Source organism: Schistocerca piceifrons, chromosome 8 (assembly GCF_021461385.2).
Source record: "Schistocerca piceifrons isolate TAMUIC-IGC-003096 chromosome 8, iqSchPice1.1, whole genome shotgun sequence".
Taxonomy (NCBI): domain Eukaryota; kingdom Metazoa; phylum Arthropoda; class Insecta; order Orthoptera; family Acrididae; genus Schistocerca; species Schistocerca piceifrons.
Window position 1 is genome coordinate 429,629,585 of NC_060145.1, and position 16,854 is coordinate 429,646,438.

Here is a 16,854-nt window from a genome sequence, read left to right on the forward strand (position 1 = left end):
ACGGCATTGACCTCGATTGCTAATAGAGGTCTCTCCAGCCATCGCACCATAAGCCATGGCTGCGCGCGCACTCCTGGCCCGCGTATAATGAGAGGGCACCACGGTGGAGCACGTAGTCCCAGCGGCCAATAGCAATGTATTCTATCAGGTATTTAAGCCGCTGCCCTTCGCTCAGCAGGCAGTCTGATATTCGCATTAGTCTATTGACTTCTTGCCTACAGACGGCATGTTTACTTGGTTTCCGTGAATGAGTGGACATTGGGGATTTGTGAGGTTTTGCTTGTGACCCCGTTGCTATTTGCATGTTGTTGGTCGTGTCGGTCCTTCCCCGTTCATTTTGTTTGTTTGCGGGCTGCTCCCGTTTGGTCCCGCCGCACTTTCATTCTCGGCAACCCTACGACTGGAATGGTCACGGTTACAACAGCATAGTCTTTGTCCTAAGGCCTTCGACACATTTTGCTGTTGGTAGATGCTTATGTGTGCACTGTGTTCTGTTGTAAATGTTGCGTTAAGTTCTTATCAGTAAAATTACAAAAATTTAACTGAAAATTAAAACAATCCCAGTTTTTTACAGATGAAAAAAATTTACAAATTTTTCCCATGTGTCCTGGCTGTGCTGGGGTGTATATACCCTGAATAAGTGGTGTGACGCAGAGGAGACAGTGTAAGTGGTACTGTACTGGCTTGAGGCATCTGGTAATGAGACAGTTCAATTCATGGTCACATTAATGTATATATCGAAATAATTAGTAACGAAGTGATCAAAGACAATTTATTTCCTTAACTGGGTTGAGGCACTTACTTCCCTTCTTCAGAAGGTTATAACTATTGCATTATTTGCGAGGGTCAAAAATAATATGCATGCAGCATATTGCTGTGGTCAAGTGGTTCATAGGGCCTGTACAAAAATGATATAGAGAAGCCATACAACAACTGCAGACATCATGCCAGAACTGGAAATGTGTAGATGGAAGCTCCCGTTTTGGCATGATGTCTGCACTTGTTGTATGGCTTCTTTATACCATTTTTGTACACACACTATGAACCACATGACCATAGCAATATGCTGCATGCATATTATTGTCGACAGTCACAAATAATGTGATACTTATAACTCATTGAAGAAGGGCACTAAGTGCCTCAACCCAGTTAAGGAAATAAAACTTCTGTTAGGCAACTGGTTGCTGATTATTTCAATATATACATTGATGTCGTCCACGTAGGATGATACCATGCAGGAACAGCACTCTTGGTACTCTGCTTCTCTAGTGTGTCAAGGCTGATGTCCCAAGCAGTTTGACAGTACACTTTTTCACAAGGTAATTTATGTTACCCTACTTGTTTCTCGTCTCTCAGCAGTGTTGCCTCAATGTAACAGATATGACAGAGGCCGTTGCAAGACATTTCGAAGTTGTGTAACATGTCATGATTTTTTTAAAGCATCCTATTTACTTCAAAATTGTGCAGGTGATATGCACACTATTGAATCTGATTCATCATGCGTCTGGAAGTCTCAAGTACTATTTCTAAAGTTCACCTACAGTTACGATTCCATTCCATTTCTTCAAAATATCTATCTCGTGCAGCTAGAGGTGTCATCCCCCTCTCATGTCTTTCCTCCTGGAGAAGCCAAAAATAGACTACAATAACAGTTCATTGTATAGCTACATAAAAAGTAGAGATTACTGCTCCCTTAGCTTGCCAGAATACCAGAAGTCAAAGAAAATGATATGGAGAGAGAGAGAGAGAGAGAGAGAGAGAGAGAGAGAGAGAGAGAGAGAGAGAGAGAGAGAGAGAGAGCAATATTCTGGCTCTGGAGAAGAAGAATGACAGTCCAAAAGCCTGCACAACCAGTCCTAAATGTTCCTGTCTGCCACTTATTACCTTATTTTGAAGGGAAGTAGTGACATGTCCTTTCAGTCATGGTTTATTTTCAACCAGCACTTTTCTTCATTGCAATTGTTTATTAACATAATCATGTTGACTGGAATACTCTCTTTTGTACAGAAACCAGATGGGAGTGACAGTCTATTGCACACGTTATTAAATCCGTACATTGGACAACCAATAAAGGAAAAGAAAGAAAAATTTGGAGTAGGAATTAAGGTCCAGGGAGAATAAATAAAGGACTTCAAGGTTTTCTGATGACATTGTAATTCTGTCAGACACACCAAAGGACTTGGAAGAGTAGTTGAATAGGGTGGATAGTGTCTTGAAAAGGGGGTAGAAGGTGAACATAAACAGAAGCAGCAAAACAAGGATAATGGAAGGTGGTAGAATTAAATAAGGTAACGCTGAAGGGATTAAATTAGGAAATGAGACACTTAAAGTAGTTGAGTTTTGCTATTTGGGCAGCAAAATAACTGCAGGTCAAAGCAAAGAGGATATAAAATGTAGACTGGCATTGGCAAGGAAGGCCTTCCTGAAGGAGAGAAATTTGTTAACATTGAGTATACACTTAAGGGTCAGGAGTCTTTTCTGCAAGTATTTGTATAGAGTGTAGCCATGTATGGAAGTGAAACACAGATGATAAAACAGTTGAGACAAGGTGAGAATAGAAGCATTTGAAATTTGGTGCTACAGAATAATGATGAAGATTAGATGGGTAGATCAGGTAATTAATGAGGAGGTACTGAATAGAACTGTGAGAAATTCGTGGCATAACCTGACTAGAAGAAGGGATCAGTTGGTAGGACACATTTTGAGGTATAAAGGGATAACCAATTTAGGGTTGGAGGGATGCATGGGGTGTAAAAATTGTAGAGGGAGACCAGGAGATGAGAATACAGTCAGCAGATTCAGAAGGATGTAGGTTGCAGCAGTTAGTCAAAGATGAAGGGGCTTGCACAGGATAGAATAGCATGGAGAGCTGCACTAAACCCATCTTAGGGCTGAAGATACAACAACAACAACAACAACAACAACAACAACTACAACCAATTCTTGTCCACAAGCAGGATATATAGAATTTATAGCAAGAATCAACATTTGAGCAAAATACGCATAATGAAGACAAAGAACACATCCTGAGCTCCTAAAATAAGAATGAGCCATGTATATCCGAACTACGCATTACACGTCACTGATACTGACCTGGATAAAACAATTCTTTAAACAATAAAACTTAAAAAAACATGCACCTCAATTACATAAAGAAGAACAACTTTGCATAGTAGTAAATTTGTATTTGTTTATTTCATACCTTTCTTACTATATCTCTGAAGGCAACAAGTTTCCCTGCCTCAGTGCCCACAAACAACAACTGCTGCTCGACAATATCTGCAGCCGTGTTTCTGGAGAGAAAATAACATAACCTATATTAACTCTGTAGTTTACATTTCAATGGAAGACAGTCATTGTTAAGAAATGGATTATTTGTATTTTTAAAAAAAAAGTGTGAGGCATCTTCAAATGCAGCTTTACCTGTGCCCAATGGTGACAGAAACAAGTCCTTTCAGATTCTTGTGGGCCCAACGAGCAACATCTGGGGTGTGTGTTGCAGAGAAAAGTGCACGCCGAACATTTTCTGAATCACAGGCTCGGTAGATAACAGCTAACTGGTCGCGGAAGCCATCTTCACTGGCCTCAAACAGCTTGTCTGATTCATCAATGACCAACCACTTAACACTGATAACAAATATATGTTTAGTGTAAAACATGTTTCAGTTCAATGAATCATGACAAAGTTATAAGCTACTCCAATTAAACTTCAAATATGTTACATTAAATATATCTACTTAATTCATAAAAGAAATGTTTTGTTAGATTCAGTACAATACTTCTAAAATGTGGAGGAAACCAATGTAGTATTGCAATAAAAATTGTTCCCATAACTTACCTATAGCTGACTGGTTTGGGGAGCATAGAAACACACAACAGAAAATAGTATTTACACTAGCTTTTGAGTTCTTGCTCTTTCTCTACTAGAAGCACACACAACCACAAAGACACCCAAACGCAGAGACCCATGACCGTGGAGAGACACTGTTGATTATCGATAGCAGTCGCCTATACAGATGAAGGTTGAAGGTGGGGAGGGGGTGAACTAGTGGCTGCACAACAAAGTGAAAGGAATTCAGAGTGTAGAGCATATAAGAGGTAGAGACAAGGAGAGGGGAGAAGGGAGGGGAGGAATGGTGAGGAAGATGGAGATGAGGAGGGAGATAGTGAGGGAAGAGAGAAAGGGATAGGTGTGGGAAAAGGAGGGAGAGAGGAGGTAGGGGGAGAGGAGGTACGGGGAGAGGGAGAGAGAAGGGCATGAGGGAGAGAGGAGGGCATGAGGGTGAGGGGGGGGGGGAGGGAGGGAGGGAGGGGGAGAGAGAGAGAGAGAGAGAGAGAGAGAGAGAGAGAGAGAGAGAGAGAGAGAGAGAGAGAGAGAGAGGAGAGCATGAGGGTGAGAGGGAGAGAGAGAATGCCTGCATGGGGGGGGGGGGGGGGCGGGACAGTGGTAAGAGAAGGCAGCACGTAAGCTTGACGGGGAAGGGTGGTGTGATCAAAAGAGAGAGGGGGCAACAGGTAAGGTGAGGTAGTGGGAAATTCGTTAGGAGAGATTTAGGCTAGAGATACTGACAGTGCAGGATATGATGGAGAGAGAATTCCCATCTGTATAGTTCAGAAGAACTAAAACTAAGTTAGCACAGTATGGTGCCGTGCAACTAACACCGGCAGTACCACAGATAAATTTACAGATATGGTCTTTGAAAGTGAAATAATTGCGGGTTAGGATGTGGATAGATAGGAGAATTAGGAATCAGATGTTGGAGGACATTGGGAAATGACATGCGCATGGGGAATGATTTATATGGATGTTGCATCCACAATGACCAACAAGGAGTCTGGTGATAATGGGAAAGTAACTGAAGAAAGGTGGTAAGTGGTGAAGGAAGTGAGTGGTGTCTCGAATACAGGCTAGGAGGTTATGGGCAATAGTTTGGAGGTTTGGAAGACAAAATACCACAATTGCATTGGGTTTGTAGAGTTTAGAGAGTGGGTAAACAGTAGGAGTGCAGGGGGTTGTTGGTGACAAGAAGGAGATGGATTCAGATGTTAGGCTTTGCATTGGACCTAAGGCCTCAAGGAGTGGCTGGTGATCATGTTGTACTTCTGAGGTGGGATCATGGTTGCGAGGTTTGTATGCACAGGGGTCAGAAAGTTGGCAGGTACCTTCAGCGACTTACTCACTATGATTCATGACCACTGTCATGGTGTGTGTGACCTGCCAGAAGGACAATAAGGTTCGGATTGATTGTCAGGTTACAGATAGTTGTGTGTTTCTTATAGTGATGTTAGACTCATTGGGGAGGGATTTAGGACAGGAATGTGAGGCCAGGTTACAATTGCGGAATTCCTAACAAGGACAACTGGGTGAAATAGAAGGATCAAGTCTGGAAAGAAATTGGAACTGTTTTAAACACGGTTCTATGTTGTGTTTTGGTTGATTGTTGTCAGTGGAGTGTGTAGCAAAATGTTTCCCCTGTAGAGAATGAGTAAAAGAAAGAAGATCCTATAGCAGTCTGGCATGGGTGAACCTACTTCTTATGGCTAAAGGTGAGACCACTTAGGAGGCCAGAGTTTTGAAACAAAGGTTGACAATGATGTTAAAGGGTGGATGTTTAGGAACAGTGTGTTTCATGGAGGGTGGAGGAAGTTTTTGGGGATGTGGAAGGCAGAATAAGTCAGAAGCCACAGTTGGGGAGCTATGAGATGTTGGCAGGGGGGGGGGGGGGGGGGGTTAGATCAGGGTGCCTTGCTGACTTACCCAATCTTTCATTCCCACTCTTCTCATCACCCAGTATCACCCTGGCCACATTCTTCACCAGGGCTTCGACTACCTCTCGTCGTGTCTTGAGACGGGTGGGCATCCTACCTAAAATCCTACCCACAGCACCCAAAGCTGTATTCCATCACCCACCCAACCTACAGGATATCCTTTTCCAATCCTATTCCAATCCTGCTCCCAATTGTGCACCCATGGGGCATTCCTTTGTGGTCAACGCAAGTGAAAGACCTTCCCATAAACTCGCCCACTACCTCCAGTCATTTCCTACCCTATAGAAGAGAGGACCATATGTGAAAGCAGTCATATTGTATATCAGCTAAGCTACAATTACTGTGCAGCATTTTATGTAGGCATCACAAGTAACTGACTTACTACTACCACGAACTGCCACTGCCAAACCGTGGCAAACTGCAAACTTTATCATCCAGTTGCCTGAAATGCTGCACACTGCACTACAAATAAATTCAACAGCTGCTGCACTACATGGGCCATTTATATATTCCTTTCTAGCACTAGTTTCTCTGAACTATGCAGGTGAGAATTTGAACTATGCAGGTGAGAATTCTCTCTCTAGCACATTACGCACTCTCGCAACCCCACCGGCCTATACCTCTGTTAAGCTGTTTCCCACTGTGTCATCTTACTACTCCCTTCTGTCTTCTGTCCATACCACTCCTTCCCCAGTACAGCCTTCTCTCATCACAGTCCCCCCACCCCTCCCCATGCAAGCATTCTCTCTCAGCTCTATCTCTCCATTTCTCTTTCTTCCCTTTTTTCCATCACTCTCCCTTTCTCTCTCCCCTCCCTGTCTCCCTTCTCATCTCCACCTTCCCTCCTCTCTTCCCCTCTCTCTACCTCTTATATTCTCTAATCTCTGAATTCCTTTCATCTTATTGTGCAGCCACTTAGTCATCTGTCAAAATTCCTGCCTCACACTAACTCGCTGCCCCCTTCTTGCCTGTCACATCCTGCCCTACCCCCTTCCCACCTCTATCTGCGCAGACACCTGCTGTCGATAATGTACAGCCAGTCTCGTCACAGCCGCAGGTTTGTGTGTTTGGGTCTCTGTGTAGTTGGCTGTGTGAATGTGTGTACTTCTAGAAGAGAAAGGGCAAAAAACTAGTGCAAATACTGTTTCCCGTTGTGTATTCCTATGTACCATACATCAGTCTGCTATAGGTGAGAAGCTGGCTTTCCTTTATTTTACCTGTTATTCCATCCATGAATTTCCATTGCTGTTATGCACCCTTAACTTATATGATACAGAATGAATGTTGTTTTAAAACTAAGAACATGACGCCCTCTGTTGCAAAAGAATGTTTCTCATAAGTGGCTATTACCTAAGCAAAATAAAACTCATTTGACAATAAAAAATTTACAACCCAACACAAGAAACTGCAACTTACTTAGCAAAAATCAAACTTTCCTTCTCATAATATTGTAAACTTACTTAGCAAGTGAGATAACAGGAGGATCTTGCTGCAGCAAATACACTAGCCGATTTGGTGTAGTGATAAGTATATCTGGAACACAGAATGGTGTGTGTGAAAGATGATTTACATAAAATTTAGTCCAAAAGGAAAAAGTGAAAATAAGCATAAATTGACAACGTTAAGGAAAATTACCATGTCTTAGCACATAATATACACATATAAAAATAAAGTTGTTACAGACTATTGGAGAAACTGACAGTTCTGAAATAATCCACAAATGGCAATAATTCAAACACATGTGAGAAATGTGGGGGAGGCAAGGCTGGAATTACAGAACTGAGCAACGAACCATCTCCCTACAGCAATTGATTCTCTCGAGTCAAAGTTCCTCTCTTTTCTAATTCGTATCTCCTTCCTTCCCCAGTTGAAGCAGTTTGTAGAAAACTCTTCATGATTTCCCAGCAGATCTGTTGAATACACAGCTCAAGGGTCTGTAACCGAGTTACATAAAATTCGCAGACTCAAAGAATGCAGCATTTTTTCACTCGAGCTTTTATTTATTTAAACTTTTCCTTCATTTCACAAATAGTTGCTGCTTCTTGAAGCCATTACACAGTGATCAACTGTGTAGATAAGTACACTACATTACTGCTGATCACAGGATGATGCCTTTAAAAAGCTTACACTAGTTGTGAAATAAAGGAAAAGTTTAAATAAATTGCAGCCCGGGTGAAAAAATTGCACATTCCTTTAATAAGTTTATGGCTTGAGTAACCTCTATGAAGAAGACATAATACCACAAAATGTCTTTGAGGCTACTGCTTCACATCGTTAGGCAGTTACTGCCTGGTTACTGCTGCCAACACCTGCATTGTCTTTTTATGGAGGCTTTTTTCATGACTGTGTCGCTTCTAGATGGACGACTGCATCATGTCCTATCACTCAGTCCTATAAGGATTAAACAGGATATTATTTTCTTGTATACGAAGCAGTGTCTTGTGACAAGCAGTGTCTTGTGATAAGGCAATATTCCACAGCTTTATCTGGGTGGCCCAGGCATATATGATGACAGTGTCCATCACACCGATATTGAGGCATACAGCATGTCAAGTCAATGTAAGACATTTCACACAAAAACACAGACATGCACACACGCACGCGCGCGCGCGCGCGCGCCCGCCCGCACACACACACACATCCTATACGTATCTGTTTCCTGAGGGAGGTTGAGATCGTCTAAGGAAGACCCAAAAAATTCCTTGGTGTCACGAGGTGACGAAAGATACATTTAATATTATTCTGTTGAAGACTCTTCCAATTATTGCAGAAATACCACCAACACAAGGTGAGAAATATGTGACAATGGGCGAGTCCTTTCTTCCATTTTGTTCGACTGACTGGACTAATTTTTTGTCGAATTAGTCATTGTCTCATGTTCTCAGATGTTGAATCACATTGAGAAGGCTGTCGGGATTGGTCATGAATGTGCTCTGTGAAGCAATGTCCACAATAAATCTCCACATTGTGTAGAGTTGTAACCAACTTATAGCCTCCAAATGCAAATTGGTGCGAATCGACTTGCAACACATGCTATGCCCCAGCATTCCTTTGACTTTCCTTTCTACCGACACTTCTGGGAATGGTAATGTATCATTTTTCCCGACATCCATCACAAACTGGCTATTTGGACTGACTGCAGATATTGAAGAAACATGGGTAATCTTTCTGTTCTATGAGGCTACACCACAAATGTATCCTTCATGTGCTGCCAAAAGTAGAAAGGTTTTAAGTCCGCCAACTGTAGTGCTTTCTCTTCAAAGTATATAATAAAATATTTAGCCATCACGGGAGACAGAGGACTTCCATGTTGACGCTGTCTACTTGCTCAAAGTACACGTTATCAAATAAAGGCAGGTTGAAGTGAGTGTGTTTAAAAAGCATCATAATGTCCTCCTCAAACTTGCTGCCAATGAGTAATAGAGAGTCCTGTAAAGGAATTTTGTAAATAAAGATACAATGTCAAAACAAAGAGATCCAATGGTTGCAGTATTAACTGCTTTAGGTGGCCTATAGAGTCTTACGAGTTCCCGATGTGGTCATTGGATTTGGCTCTGAATGGTCCAGTAAGTGATGCAAGACATTTAGCTACAATGTAGGTCAGGCCTGACCAAGATTTGCAGTCCCGGAACATGCTCATGTTGCGCAAGTGTGACTGAGTCTGCACAGAGCTCCGGCTACTCCCATCACTGTGCTATTTTGAGAAAGTGTGCGAGTGAGATGGCCATATGCTGAAGGCTCACATATGGGGAACTTAGGAAGATGTGGTTGTGACACAGTGCAATTACTTCTAAGAGTTGAATATTGCAGCATAATTTTATAATCAAGAGTTTATCAAGTGTTTATTTTCAAGTTTTTATTTTTCTGTGAAGGAGTAAATTTTATTACTTGATTAAATAAGTACATTAGATAGTGCTAATAAGGTAAGCAGAACTACAAAAAGCTTTACATACAAGCATTAAACATTACACTGTGATGTTTATATTTTAGAATCTGTAATACTTCTGGAGCCATTGTTCACCATATAGCCAAACACTTGAGTTATGCAGAGTAAAGTCTGTTAAACCCGGATGGTGGCAGAACTTTGGCAGATTCACAGTAGTAAAAAAAACGTTTGGGCAAATGTGTTGAAGTAAACATTGATATAACTTCAGTGGCTTGTCGGTGCAGTTGAGTATATTGCTCTTGGAGTGATATTTTATAATAGTCTTCTGAATTCCTGGTCTGGACAAAAAAATTAATGAGCTGAGTGCTATCTGTACATCTTTCACCTCAAGTTGGAATAACATTAGCAGCCAAAAGCAAGAATGGTCCAACAAATAAATCGAAATTTGTCTTCAGTTGTGCAATGTCTTGGAATCTCTTTGGTAACACATGATGAAATGCTTCATTTATTGAAATATAGTCAGTCATGTCTGGTCTGTAAATTACTGCCTTGAGTTAACAGGAAATGTCTCATGAATTTGAAGCTGATTTTTCCATAGACTTACTTTGTGTTTTATTGCATCAATCTCGTCTGACATATTTGTTACCAAATTATTCTCCCATTACATTAAGACACTTAAATGTATTCAAATAATTGGTGAAGTCAACTATAAAAATTTTGATAATACAAACTCAGTTTCTTCCCTAACTACCACATCAGGAGACACAGCACTCACTGTTGTTCATCAGGAAAGAAGTGCAACATATTGTCTTTGTAGTGGGCATTGTGATGATGATCTAGTAAATGCTTTTTTTTCAGCTTATAATAGTGTGATGGCACATTAAGCACACTGTATGACATTTAAACAATACAAAAGGTAAGACTATTTCCATTTGACATTGAAAGATGTGGCTTTTCCACTCTTTTCCTTCTTATACAGGTATGCAATCACCACAGTATTCCCAAAACAGAACACAAATCTGATTTAAGAAAACTATTATTGTCAGCAAACTGCCTTGCTACTACTTTGCACTGGTGGCAATTGGCTACAGCTTTCATTTTCCTCTTCCTTCTCATCCCTTAGCCACATTCATCACTGCGCTCAGAGCACTAGGGAAGCAGCTCGTGAAGTGCTATTTGGCAAGGCCTGATAGAGGTGCACGTCCCGTATTACTTACCATGGGGCAAAGGGGCATCTCATCATTGTGAATTTTTGGCACACCAAAGAGTCTTGGAGAAACAGAAACCTGTTCATGCAAATTCTTAATGATATTGAATGGAAGTGAAATCTTCTTTAGAAGGGTCTGGGTTTCCCTCTGGATCTTGCCATTCAGGTAATTGTTTAACGTACAGTATGCAGAACTGTTAAATAATTTAAACAGCTTGCAATTACAATCAGTATGTGAAACAACAACATGGGCATTGTCAGAAGAGACCTCAACAGATACAACATAACATTTTACTTCTGTTCACCTGTGAGCCTAAGGGAATTGTTGGATTCTGTCAAAGACAGCCTTGGCCTCAGGAAATAAGGCACTTATGTGACTCTGTGTGAATGTGGCATATCATACATTGGCCGGACATACTGTGTGATCTAAGACTGTTGTGATGTCACACACAAATTCCCAGGCCAAGCAGACAAATCTAAAATAGCAAAGCATTTCCTCATCGGATGATGTATCAGAATACAAGATGATATCCTCAGTTTCATCCTTCTCGTATTGTGTGTTAAAGGATGAAGTACATAACCACGGGGCAAGTAATCTTACACACACACCAAAAAAAAGTTTTGCATCAACCCGGTTCCCAGAACTCCCGAAGATAGAAGTTGACTCTGGATACTGTATCACAGACACAGTCCCTTTGACTGTTCACAGATGTCACTAAACCCATCCAAAGATGTAAACAACCATGCATGAGCAGCAACTATTAGACGGAGCGGTCCAACAGCTGATCAGTTCCACTCATTACACCAGGAAAAAGGTTCACGGCTCATGTTGTCTGTAGTTCAACCATGCTTAGACGGTCAATACCGTGGTTCGATTGCGTCCACATTGTTACTTTGTGCCCCAGGAAGGGCTCTCAGCATGGGAAGTGTCCCGGTGGCTTGGAGTGAACCAAAGTGATGTTCGGACGTGGAGGAGATACAGAGAGACAGGAACTGTAGATGACATGCCTTGCTCAGGCCGCCCAAGGACTGCTGCTGCAGTGGATGATCGTTACCTATGGAATATGGCTTGGAGGAACGCTGACAGCAACACCACCATGTTGAATAATGCTTTTTGTGCAGCCACAGGGCGTTGTGTAACAACTCAAATTGTGTGCAATAGGCTCCATGATACGCAGCTTCACTCCCGATGTTCATGGCGAGGTCCATCTTTGCAACCAAGACACCATGCAGCGCAGTACAGATGGGCCCAACAACATGACAAATGGACCGCTCAGGATTGGCAACATATTCTCTTCACCGATGAGTGTCGCATACGCCTTCAACCAGACAATTGTCGGAGATGTGTTTGGAGGCAACCCGGTCAGGCTGAATGCCTTAGACACACTGTCCAATGAGTGCAGCAAGGTGGAGGTTCCTTGCTGTTTCGGGGTGGCATTATGTGGGGTTGATGTACGCTGCTGATGATCATGGAAGGTGTCATAATGGCTGTATGATAGGTGAATGCCATCCTCCGACCAATAGTGCAACCATATCGGCAGCATATTAGCGAGGAATACATCTTCATGGACGACAATTCACACCCCCATCGTGCACGTCTTGTGAATGACTTCCTTTAGGATAACGACATCACTCGACTAGAGTGGCCAGCATGTTCTCCAGACATGAACCCTATCGACATGCCTGGGATAGATTGAAGAGGGCTGTTTATGGATGATGTGACCCACCAGCCACTCTGAGGGATCTATGGTGAATCACCATTGAGCAGTGGGACAATCTGGGCTAACAGTCCCTTGATGAACTTGTGGATAGTATGCCATGAGGAATACAGGCATGCATCAATGTATGAGGACGTGCTACTGGGTATCAGAGGTACCGGTGTGTACAGCAATCTGGACCACCACCTCAGAAGGTCTCGCTGAATGGTGGTACAGCACACAATGTGTGGTTTTCATGAGCAATAAAAAGGGCAGAAATGATGTTTATGTTGATCTCTATTCCAATTTTCTGTACAAGCTCCGGAACTCTCAGAACCAAGGTGATGCAAAACGTTTTTTGATGTGTGTAAATATGAACTCTCAATTCCAGCTAAGTACAGTGCCTTTTTTATAAAATACATAGTGGAAGATCCACCTGGCTGGCAATCTCAGTTTGGCTCCTGACCACAGGGATGCGCAGCAGCCGCACCACCACCACCACCACCACCACCACCAGTGAGCTGATACACATGTAGACTGCCACTGCTTGGGTCCCGGTAGGGGGCTCTGGATGCAGTACTGCCATCCATCTTAGTCAGTATGCAATACTCCTTGCAGTAGCATTGTACAACAGTATTTTTTAGTTTGCAGCAATTAAATTTCACTATCAGCTATATTAAATCGTTTAAATGATCATTACCTGTGTGTGTCGCATCTGCTTTTGTAGAAACACTGATGCATTTTTGGGAGGCGAGAACAGCTGACAGCATCAGCACCTCCACCTGCCTCCCTTATGTGAAATGTCGAGTTATATTGTGTGAAGAGTAAAATCAAATTATTCATTCTACTACAGTATCATTAAAAACTCTTGACTTTTGTCCTGAAAGAACTCTGAACAGTCCACCAGAAACTTGCTCCCCATCCCCAGTTCTGCCAAAAATTCAGCCACTGTATCACCCGTTGACATGACGACATCTGGGGATGAGCCTCCACTGATCAGGCACAGGTACCATGGCATGTGGACTACAAAAAGGAGATTAAGAATTAATAGGTAATACTCTTCACTGTGTCTGTTTCCCTCAACAGTGACCTCACTTTCGCACTATAGTTGGGACTCTTTTTTTACATCACACATGTAATGAATGCTCTCTTTATTGTATCCTCACCTGACAGCAACAACACAAAAAAGTTTGATTTACTGTCAGTGAGGATACCAATACAATTAGGATATGGCATATTGCTCAATGAGGCCCCATGCAAACATATAAGCTGCAGCAGATGCTGAATGCACTGCTTAAACTCTCTGGTGCCAAACGGGCTATAAAGTTTGGTGCAATATGCAATAACCTGACCACTCCACGACATGAATCGAAATATACCATACGAGCCCAGTGTTGACAGCCTCACGGTGTGTTTGGATTTTGGGGTTGGCTATTAATTTCTTTAGAGAGTTCGTATGCTACTATCGGCAGATTTTCCTGTGTTAATGGAACGGAGGGTTCACAACTCCTTCTGTAAAGTCACTAGTCTCCATCTCCATGAAAGCGCAAACTATGAATGGAACCTTATTTTCTCCATCTAATCTGTCAAGGTTGCAGGCCAGAAACCAAGCACTGTTTTATGAGACCTTCATCCAGTGGCTGTAATGGATAGTATATGTTTGTATCTTGCAGATACAAAACACTTCTTATGCACTCTGAACAGATCTCAACTCTATGGTGGAGTTTTATAACTGTTAACTACTTGCATTCAATCATTACAAGTACAGTTGCAAATCCTTGCGACTGTGACCATGATAAGCAAAGAATCAAAAATAATAAGCAGAAAAGTAACAGCAAACCTGGATCCAGAATTCTTCAAGCTGACCACAGGGTCAGTGATATTACAATAGCTTGCACAACAACTTGCACTTCATAGCGCCGACACCAACAAGAATAACATTCAACAACAGCAACTGGTTCGCCTGTCATAAACTCAGAACATGGCAATGAACTTATTGTGGATCCTGTCACTCCTACCATTAGATTTGCAAAAGAAGAGTGATAAAGATGTCTGTACCACTTGCAACATATTTGATGACAGTTTGTAATGCTCTCTGTTCCACTCTTGGGTAGCAACAAAAACATTCTTTGTTTAGGGAAGACTACTTTGGTTGTCTTATTCAGTAATTACTTCTTTCAAGAAATTTGTGAGCTGCTTTCATAACACCATCGTCAGAAGGGCCACTATATACTATATACATTAGAATTTCATAAGCAGCCTGACCAGTTGCATTGCTCTTGGCTCACTATTCTACAGGGTCTAGACCATGAATCGAAATTAACAATGTTTTATGTACAGCTCCTCATCAGAGTTGCCACAGTTCAAGTGGCCTAGATCAGGTAATCAGAGAGCTTGGTAAGAAGCACTGAAATCTGTTAATCCATCCTTTTAACATATCTGACAAATGGTGCAAGTACTTGAGTTGCCACATGCAACTAAGCAGCATCTTCATGAGAAAGCACAAGTGGAGATAGTGAAGTCCACCTACAAGTTGTCACCACAAAGCATTTCACATTCAGATAACTCTCAGTGTCATTCACTGTCACTTTCTGGGATGTTCACATTTAGATCAGATATTTACTTTATAGGAACACACAGAGAAACAGACAGTTAAGGTCACAGTGCCTCTTTTAGTCCTTATGGATCTGAAAAGAGCCTATGACATTATTCAACAAAACACGTTGCAGATCAGCAAGAGATGTTAAAGCTATACAGAAATTCTATACAAGCTGTACTAGTAAGGTTAAAGCAGGAAACTTCATTTCCAAGTCATTCCCACTCTTCAAAGGACTGTGACAGGATGCTTTGTGTCACCAACTTTATTAAACATCTTCTTCACAGAGTACCGCCTCGAACTGGAAAAACTGAACCACATCCTTCGCCAGTGCTTTGATTACCTATCATCATGCCCGGACACAAGGGACATTCTACCCAAGATACTTCCCACCCCTCTTAAAGCAGTGTTCTGTCGCTCACCCAACATCCACAATATCCTAGTCCACATGTCAATTACCAGATCTGCTGCAATCATTGCACAACTTTTTGTATTGGTATGACTACCAACCAGCTGTCCAAATGGATGAATGGCCACCACAAAATTATCAGTAAGAGCAAAGTAGACCACCCTGTTGCACAACATGCAGCAAAACATAACATACTTGACTTCAATGACTGCTTCACTACCTGAGTCATCTGGATCCTTCCCTCCACAACCAGCTTTCCTGTGTGCAGACGGGAGTTATCCTTACAACACATTCTCCACTCCTGTAATTATGCTGGCCTCAACTTAATGGCAACATTCTGTCCCCACACCCTCTGCCTAACAGTTTCCGCTCGCTCTGGCCTATGGCCTATCACCTCTTCCCTATTCTCGTCTGCCACCCTGTTTATTTGCCACCATCTGCCAACGCACCCGCCCATCTTTCCCCACTGCTCTTCTTTTTTCCTCACATCCCTGCCCCACAACCTCCTGCTGCTGCACTTGTTGGCATTCTAGTTCCTGCACACTCTGCCACACAGTGTTAGTCTCTCTTCCCACTCCCCACCCACACACTACTACCCCATCACCTTCCCCACCCCCTCCAGACTGCTGCTTGCACTTAATAGTTGCTTTCTGGCCCGAGATGCCGGGGTTAGCAGTCATGTGTGCATGAAGTGTGCTTGCCTGTGTGTATGAATGGTGTATGTTTCTCTTTTGCTGATGAAGGCTGTGGCTGAAAGCTTTATGTAAGAGTCTTTTAATTGTGCCTGTTTGCAACTTAATGCGTCTTCTTTATGGTAAGTAGCAATCCGTCTTTTCCTATGTTGTTGTTATTCTTATCTGGAGTTTCCACCGTTTCATGAAAAATCTAATTAGAGGAAACCCTAAAGATCTAGAGAACAAAGGTGTGGTGAAATGGGAATACTTCAGAAGGTACCATTTTAACATCATTCTTTCAGCTGATGATCAGGTTATTGTAGCTGGAGATAACAGTGGTGCAGCTACATGCTACCAAAGAAGACAAATAATGACTGAAAATTAACATTCAGAAAACTGATTAACACTAGGAGGGGAAAAAATATAGAAAACTGGACTGCAAGATCAAAGGATGTGATATTTTCAGATACTTGGGAGTACTCCTATCATCCAACAGCAGAAGCACAGTCGACATATGTAACAAAATATGTCAAGAGGGGAAAAGCAGTAAGATACCTCAACTCTGTTTTGTTCTGCCATAAATAAGACTCCTGATATGATTATGAGAGAACATTGG

The 16,854-nt window shown here is 42.1% G+C and overlaps 1 protein-coding gene across 2 annotated transcripts in view; it reads right to left on the reverse strand.

The window, feature by feature from the left end:
* Positions 1 to 16,854, reverse strand: part of LOC124711928 (probable ATP-dependent RNA helicase DDX52) — a 51,599-nt gene that overhangs the window by 17,351 nt on the left and 17,394 nt on the right. For both annotated transcript variants that reach the window (XM_047242186.1, XM_047242185.1), the window contains exons 6-8: positions 7,230 to 7,302; positions 3,424 to 3,627; positions 3,203 to 3,293 (exon numbers count right to left, since the gene is read on the reverse strand). In XM_047242186.1, the coding sequence (XP_047098142.1) occupies positions 3,203 to 3,293; positions 3,424 to 3,627; positions 7,230 to 7,302 (368 nt within the window). The remainder of the gene's footprint in view (positions 1 to 3,202; positions 3,294 to 3,423; positions 3,628 to 7,229; positions 7,303 to 16,854) is intronic.